Source organism: Humulus lupulus, chromosome 7, assembly GCF_963169125.1.
Source record: "Humulus lupulus chromosome 7, drHumLupu1.1, whole genome shotgun sequence".
NCBI lineage: Eukaryota > Viridiplantae > Streptophyta > Magnoliopsida > Rosales > Cannabaceae > Humulus > Humulus lupulus.
Genome location: NC_084799.1, coordinates 44920864 through 44929431, shown reverse-complemented (window position 1 = coordinate 44929431; position 8568 = coordinate 44920864). Strand labels below are relative to the sequence as shown.

Genomic DNA, 8568 nt, shown 5'->3' with positions numbered 1-8568 from the left:
AAACCGCACAAATCCGCTCATAAAAAACTGCCCAAACCGCAATTATTATGAGTTGTATTTTTCTTAAACCATCAAATAATAAAACGGCGCAAACAGCCCAAAACCCGCCCACCGTGCACCCCTATTTTAAGGGCAGCAGAAAACGCAGGTTATAAGATTACAACATTCATCTATTAGTAAGAATCAAATGAATTGCAACAATAATAGGGCATAGTAGGCACCAGTTAAACCATTGCACGACCATGATAATTGCAGAGTGAACATAAGATGCAAATGACTTCTAACTCTATACATAAACATCTCTACTTTGATGCAATTTTATTTGAATCCAAAAGATTAAAGCCAATAAGTTTATCAGTCATGGCTTACCACCGTCGATTGTTTGAATCGTCTCTTCAAAGACGGGAGTATTTAACAATTTCGGCTGATCTGCTGCAGGAGGAGAAATGGATAGATCCCATTGACATTCCTGGACAGGACAAGAAGGCATCATCTTTGCTGCTGAAAGTGATGCATGAAACTGTTCAAATCCTGCCAGCTTCATAAGCTTCAAGTCTTCGGCTTTCCTTTCCCAGCAGCTGTTACAATGCACCTTCCTCCTCTGTACCTCATCCTTAACTCTCTGGAAGGCAAAAAAAGAGTGAATAAAAAGGAACCGAGTTTTTTACGTGTAAAGCTAGTTCATTATGAAAGTGCAAAAGAGGAAGCTTAACCACACAGTCTAGCTCAAAATTAAACTAATGACCAAAAGAACAGTATTTTCTTACATGTAGAAAAGAGAAAGAATATCCAAATGGCTGTACACTTTTCTCATAAGCACTACAAAAAGCTCCAGTCTTAAAGCCTCTAATACTGCTGTGCCGCTTTTCCTCGAACACTACTAGTATCTTTACCATACGCACTAAGTTAACAAAAGAAAATTACATGCACTTGTAATTTTATCTTAACTTTATTTCAAGTGGCGACTCCCTCAATTTTTATGTATACAATATTCACGCTAACCTCACACTCATATCATAAGACAGACTGTATCAAGTCTTGTCAGATAATACAGCCTAACAATATGACCAGCAGTAGAGGTGTTTTCAAATTCCATTTCTTTTAACAAAAAAAGGTAAACTCCAGTCATCACGTCAAATAATCATATGTAGACAAATGCACTCACAAATCTTTTAATACCCTTTCACAAACTTTTGAGACAATGAACGCGTTTTTCTTTGTTTAATTCCTTCTTTTAGATTATAATTAATAATGGCAATGCTTTCTGCTAACTCTTTCAAGGCCTGAATTTCCTACTAAGCATATGATTTCGTAAATGCCACCTTTACTAAGTTCCATCTATGTAAGCTGACTGTCTATAACTTCAAACTAGGAGACACCATTTAAAGGAACTAATAACCCAGATAATTGCTGCTTAATTCATGTTCTTAAAAGCAAATTTAGCCAATTATAAGAACAAGTAGCATTTACAACCAAATACAGTATAACTATAACAACATAAGCCTTCTTTTCGCAAAAGAACAGAAGGCATTCGCAATTTCCAACAACGAAAAGCAAAAAGGAACTCCATAAACATACCTGTAATAACCTCAAATCGAACTTGGGCACACCTATTTGACCAACAGCTAGAGACCCAAAAAAGTTACCCAACAATGCAGCATCAGGAACAGGCAATCCTTGAACGAGTCCAGCCACGAACCCAGCAAGAAAACTATCCCCTGCACCCGTTGGATCCACCTGGTTCGTGGGGAAAGGCCCAATTTGAGCTTCCTCGTCCTGCCAGTAGACCGTGCACCCATGTTTCCCATTCGTTACAACAACACAACACAATTTTCTCACTTCCTCAACGTCCAAAGACGAAGTCTCTTCACCCGACGCCTTTAGAAACCCAATTCGAGGAAGAAGGTGATAAAACCCACTCTCTTTCAAATCCACAAGCTTCACGGTTCCGTCAATGGCATCAAAATCCCGTATCAGAGCCTGAATATCCACAGAAACTGTTTCACATAATTCAAGCATTTTCTCAAGCGTCTCCGGCAGAATCTCCCCGCCGACCCCGACCGCCATTCCGAAATCGAATCTCGATTCCGGGAGATCCGTCGGCCAAATCGGGTCGCAAGCGCGGACTCTTTTCAAAACCCGATCTTGGTGCCCATCCCCATCGATTTCCGAACCGAAGTGTGCATGGAACAAAGTGGTCTTCGAACCGGGCACTACAATCGGTTCGTGATGGGTAGAATAAGCAAAGTCCCGACCGACCTTCGATATCGAATTGTGCCGAACCAACACTCCGTCGAACACGGCGGAAATGAAGGAAACGGCGCCGCCGAGAGTCTCAGCCACTACGACGTCGTCTCGGAGAAGAACATCGTGGCAGTAGTTGCCAACAATTAGGCCCCGGCGTTGGGGATATTTTCGGTCCCTCACCATGGGCGGCTTGGAGGGCGAAGTGGGTGGGAATTGAATCTTCGTGATATGTTGGGACTGGCTTAGAGATCATGGGTAAGGAGGAAATGAAGAGAAGGGTTATGTGTTTGCGGCCATTGAAGAAGAAAGAAAAACTTAAAAACGAAACTGAGATATTTAACAGAAGAAGAAGACGACAAAAAGTTTGATTTGTATGCGTGTTCAGAGAAAGCGGCGTGTATGTGTCGATTTTCATCAGAAGACGCGCGCCAACGAAAGAGAGTACAGTTTATGGAGAATCATATTTTTATTTTATTATTATGTATGTATATATATTTTAAAAATGGTAAGTACATAACATTTAATCACAGCCGTAGATAGTATGTAATGTGAGATTACGCATACTGTAACTGTTAACGAAGACTCCCCAGTATGATTATGAAGACAATGTTTTGATGGTACCAAGGAAGAACTTCGTAACTTATGGAAGTATAGTTTTATTTTAATTTTTTCAATTGATTAAAGGAAAGTGAGTACGCGAATTGAAGAAAATCAAAATTAAGATAGTGAAACCGTAAATTTAACTGGCTGAGCACGGTGTAATTTCGTGATAAATAGGTCAAAAAAAACCATCAATCCACAAATACAATGACTTATAATAATACTCTTAAAACGAATATTAGTTTATGTGTATTTTCACCTACTAGACACCTAATAATCTCATAATCTTAGCACTTCCCCAACAAATCGGAAATGATAGATAAAGCAAATGAAAAATTGTCACCTAATGTTCTGACAAGGTAGGCAAAGAAAATGAAAGACATTTTGAATATTGAAATAAATTAGGTATTTACTGGGTATCAACTTAGGTTGTTTGTCACGGTTAAAATGGACCATGCCTAATAAATGTAAGATCTTCAGTTGGGTATGTGTGAGTAAGCACTTGAGTAGGCTGGTGGAATCTTTATTAACCACTTGCCATATTTATTTAAATACTATCTAACCCTGAAAACAGCACCGACAGCATTTGATTCCAACTCGTGTGTAGATTTCTTAGATCGAACACTTTCACAACAATATAATTTAAACTTGGAAAAGAATATGATTCCTATTTATGTCACACCTTTTCAGCCGACCATTTAATTTACTATGATTTCTTTCTTCTCTTTTGTTTTTTTGTTTTTATGGCCAAATTCTGTTTCACCGTGAGTCAAACTAGTGCCTTATTATTTTAACATAATTATCCAAACACAGGGCTTCTTTTGTACACATTCATCTTCATCTTTCTCAACCGTTAACATAATTATCAAAACTAGTGCCTTATTATTTTAACATAATTATCCAAACATAGGGCTTCTTTTGTACACATTCATCTTCATCTTTCTCAACTACTAGTCCATTCTTCTGCATTTGTGACATACGAAAACAGTTGACACCAATAACAAAACAATTACAAGAAAGTATGGTGCTAACATGAAATACACAACACTTGGACTTTGCTCATTCTACAATGATAAGAAATGCGAAATAATAATACACCAATAAGATACTGATAAAATTATTACAGAGATTGCATGAAACCAAGTATAGAAGACTCAATCAAAGCCACACTTTTTTTCTTTTTATTTGGAGGAGTGGTTTAGACTCCTCACAAACACATTAGATCGTCTTATTTACTAAATGTTGCGTCAGGATTCTGCAAGTTTTAAAGCAAGATACCAAACCTTGTCAATCTGTGCGGATTCCACCCATAAAGGTCCTTGGATCAGGGCAGTTGCCAGTGAACTGAGCTTGAGAGAAGTCAAAACCCGGGTTCTGCAGTTTAAAAACAAAGTGTTAAAAAAACTGGTCTCAAATTAAAGAGCGAATCATGTCAATGGCATGAGAAAAAATATGGCCAGTGCTTGATATAAGAAAGCAAAAGAGACTATAAGCTACTAAACAAACATCAAATTTCTAAGATCAAAGATCTTATCGAAAGTAGTGAAAACATGCAAAGTAGAAGAAGTTTGTTTAATCCCCTCAAAAAAATGAATTATGAATTTATGAATTATGAATTTATAAGCTCATTTTGTCTTTGAGTTAGTTTTATTAGTTACTAATTCTGTTGTAACAGTCAGTTAAGCTAATCTCTAGCTCTCTCCTATATTGTATGTCAGCCTTCCCCATATAAGGCCTTCGGCTGCTTTTGTAATCTTCTTTTTCCATTCCTAATACCTTTTCCAGACTAGGTTTGAAACTAGTTATTTGGCCGATCTTTCTGTAACCATCTACCTAAGAAGGGAATATGTAACAGACTCTTGCGGGAAATCCTATTAAATAAAAATTAGTCATTGACCCTACAAAGAAACTTATCATATATATGAAAGAACTGCCAATATACGATGTCAAAATTACCCACCCGAAAACAAAATTATACGTTTTCTACTATTATTGTGCGACAAACACAATTCTAAAATTGCACAGCATTAAATGACAATGAACCACAAACATTTATCATCAGCTACATCACACAGCTCACATAGTCCAAATACAGAACAAGATTATCAATCAATGAAACTATTGAGCACAGAAGAAATGTTTTAAGTAACATTGCATTATATTTGACAAATGAACCAAAACCATGGCAACAAAAGCAATAAGCACAAAAGGAAAACATTTTCACCATTTTGTATAAAGACACTAACTTTATGATGTTAAAGAAGCAATTTAAGCATAATTAACCTCTTCTTGAAATCTCTGAAGCATGAGCCGCTTCTGTTCGAGATCAGTAGCATAAGGATCGAGCTGACCCTCACCCAATATGGGAGAAGCCCATGTCTGGCCTTTGTCCCTCTTCTGCAGCGTTATATGCATTATTCCATCCTCTACCAATTGGGAAAAAAATGACAATTTTTTATTAGTTAACACTGAGCTCTAGTTCCAGCCAATCTATATATATGCACATTGATAAATCTTAAGCATAATGCGATTTAGCATTAAGAACCTGGTAAAGCTAAAACCCTAAATCCCAATATAAAATTGCAGCCAGTACTGTAGTATAGACCCAAACAAAAAAACCCAGAAATCTAACCCTAAATTCACAGTTTTCTCCTGTTGTAATTCCAATTCGTGACATTTGTCCAAACCCAAATGGGCAGGGCAACTAAGGAAGTTTCATTCAACAAATAAGCACAGAAAAAGAAAATATACCTAAGGTCCAAAAAGAAGAATCCGTCTTCACCGGGCTAGCAAGGTCATGCTGCGATTGTAAGACGCAAATTGAATAACTTACATTCACTCAAAGATAAAAATTGATAAAATACCATGGATGAATGTTAAGCAACGGGACTGACATTGAGGTAAGGAGGGTTGCCCTTGATTCCAAGCTCAACATGCTTAGACTGAATCTGGCAATAGAATTGCTTGGAATGAACGTTCGGAGGAAGAGTTATATACATGTTGACCTCTTCTAGGGTCTGGTCCCATTCGAAAACCTCTTGACCTGAAAGAATAAGAAGTGAAAATCAACAGTTTCAGAGACCAAAATCAAGGAAAGAGAGAAGCGAGGATAGAGATGTAGGTAAGTACCATTGTGAACGAAGCTGTGGCGCTTTTCTGGAGCCAATTTATCGGCCATGGTTTCTGCTCCGGTCGCGCTTTCTGTCGTTTTATCGTGGATTCGCCTACTTTATTACCCTCTCTGCTCTCCTCTTCGCTTTGCTTTGTTCCTCCGACTTATTTATTTATTTTTATTTTTCAAGGTTTTTCCTTCTTGAATCTTCCATTTGCTTGCAAAATTTGAGGAATATAACTCAAATGCTCCCAATCTTTTTTTTTTAAAATACCCTTTCCATTGATATATGTTGCTGCTAAGCTTATTTCCGTGAAATAATATACAAGTGTCACGCGTACATTTATCCAGGTTTATTAAAACTTTTTTTTTTTAAAAATTGAAAGGTAAATAAACAAAAACAAAATTAAATAAATTAAAAACAAAACAAATATAAAAAACTTTAAAATTAAAAATCATTTAAACTCGAAGTAAAAGAAAAAGTGAACGTCCGGTATTGGAAGTTTTATCAAAGAAGAAGGGTATTGACGAAGGGGGCACCCTAATTAGTAGTGGAGGAGAGGAAGACGAACGACTCCGTGGTGGTTATGGCAATTTGAAGACAAAGAAGAGGGAGGAGTGAGGTTGGCTATGCCCTAGCCAATGTTGATTCGAAAGGCAAAAGAGGAGGCTCCAATTTACCGTAAGTGTTTCTTCACTTTAAAATTTGGGTTTTCGAATGAATAGAATATGATAAATGGGCATTGCTTGCTGGTTAGGTAGAATGGTTAATGAGGTCAGTTGAATTGTTTAATATGTATAGTTATGTATTGCATTGTACTTTAAAACTTTAAAAATGTTTTTTTTTTGCCAAAATTGATTCACTTGTACGTTGAAGTGTGGGGTTTTGACTGAGCTAGTTGAGGAATATTTGCATCGGGTTGGGGCATTGGCATGTATATGGAGTTCGAACTTGAATGTGTATGATTTCATTGATGATGCCTACAAAAAAGAAGCATTTGTAGCTCAATATGTAGGGGTTGTTGACCCAATGCCAAGTCTTGACAAGTGGCTAGATCCAGGCTTGAATCCAATTTATCCCCCACTGAAACAAACTTAATTGGGAGACCAATTGTAAACAAACTGGTCATTCAAGAGCAACTTGCAAGAATGCAATAGTCACACATGTATTGCTTTTGATTTAGTCTATGAAGCTTTTCTTGGCACTTGTGATTCAACTATTTGACATGTTTGTGTTTTTGTTATGGCCAGCCTGCAGTTGCAAAGAAAATGGGCAGACCACCTTTGAAGAATCCAAATCCTGAAACCGTGAAAAAATAGAAGATGAGAGCAAGAAAGAATGCAAGAGATGTAGCAGCAATCTCAGCGTAGCAGCCACCATCTCAACAAGCCACTGTATCTCCACAACAGCACACACATAGGAGAAGAGGAAGAAAGGGTGCAACAGATGCAGTAATAACATCTTCATCAACTCAACAACAACAACAATGCTAGAATTGTAGTTGTCCACTTTTGATTTTTTTTTTTTCTAGTGGACTTTTCGTCTAGAATGAATATCTGCTAACAACAAGACTTTTTGGCCAAATTTTGTGTACAAAGAATGTGTAACCTTATATTATGGCCAACTATTTTGACTAGAATTATAGTAAGCTTATGCAAGCACAACATATGCTATGTTACACTATGTATTTATCTTGAAATTATGACTTTATAACTACATTATGCTAAGGATTGATTTTAAATTTATGTTGTTGTGTTTTGGTTATGATTATGATAAATTGGGCAGTTTACATTTTTTCAAAGTAAGCATATTGCAATTTGTATTCTTTACACCAAGATTGCCAAAATTTCCAAAATTTTATACCAAAATAAACAAAAAGTCCGCAACTTGTATTCTACCATAATTGTACAAAGTCATTCATTAAGCTTTATAAGATTTACATCAAAAAACATTTTCACACTTCCAATAACTACCAATGCTTGCACCCAAGTGAATTTTGCATCTAAAATCACATAATGCCTAATATTTCATACGCCAAACAATTACAATTACAAATACAGTAAAAACTAATTTTCCCTAACTTATATTCATCCAATTTTTGTTAAGGAAATGTCCACAAACTCTGCAAACTTTACCCTTCCTCACCATTGCCATGTTGACAGAACTTGGACTTTCGAATTCATGCTCGAACACATTAGCATTCCAGTTTTCCCTCTCATTTCTTCTTCTCCAATGTGGCATCACAACCTTGCCACTTTCAACCATATCAGTATCCACCCATCGGAGAAAATCACAACCTCCTTCCAACTGACATAAAGCAACAACAAAACCCAGATGAAGAACAACCCACATTTCATATTAACCAAACTAAAATAAAACTAAATTTAAACACACTTACTTTCATTATGCGACAAGTTTGGAATCTCCTACCCAGATTGGCTTCTGTCCAAAAGGTTCTCAGTAGACTATCAAAGCCACAATCACAAATAGGCACTCAATGCGATTCCCACCCCTAAATCGCCCAACCCTAGCTTTTGATCCAGTAGAAAAATATGAACTTTCCCCCTCCATTTTTCAGCCACTGCTCTTCGTCTTCCTCAGTACACTT

General features: G+C 36.9%; 2 protein-coding genes across 2 annotated transcripts; both read right to left on the bottom strand.

The window, feature by feature from the left end:
* Positions 1 to 2680, bottom strand: LOC133791257 (inositol 3-kinase). Its single transcript, XM_062229186.1, has 2 exons — positions 1579 to 2680; positions 1 to 622 (listed from the first exon to the last, which is right to left on the bottom strand). Exons 1-2 carry the CDS (start codon positions 2428 to 2430, stop codon positions 359 to 361), a joined length of 1116 nt encoding a protein of 371 aa, XP_062085170.1. The 5' UTR covers positions 2431 to 2680; the 3' UTR covers positions 1 to 358.
* Positions 2681 to 3885: 1205 nt separating this feature from the next.
* On the bottom strand, positions 3886 to 6223 carry LOC133791256 (uncharacterized). The gene is made up of 5 exons (XM_062229185.1): positions 5977 to 6223; positions 5742 to 5890; positions 5599 to 5647; positions 5131 to 5273; positions 3886 to 4221 (listed from the first exon to the last, which is right to left on the bottom strand). The coding sequence occupies exons 1-5, from the start codon at positions 6023 to 6025 to the stop codon at positions 4135 to 4137; spliced, it is 477 nt and encodes a 158-aa protein (XP_062085169.1). The 5' UTR covers positions 6026 to 6223; the 3' UTR covers positions 3886 to 4134.
* Between the last annotated feature and the right edge of the window lie 2345 nt (positions 6224 to 8568).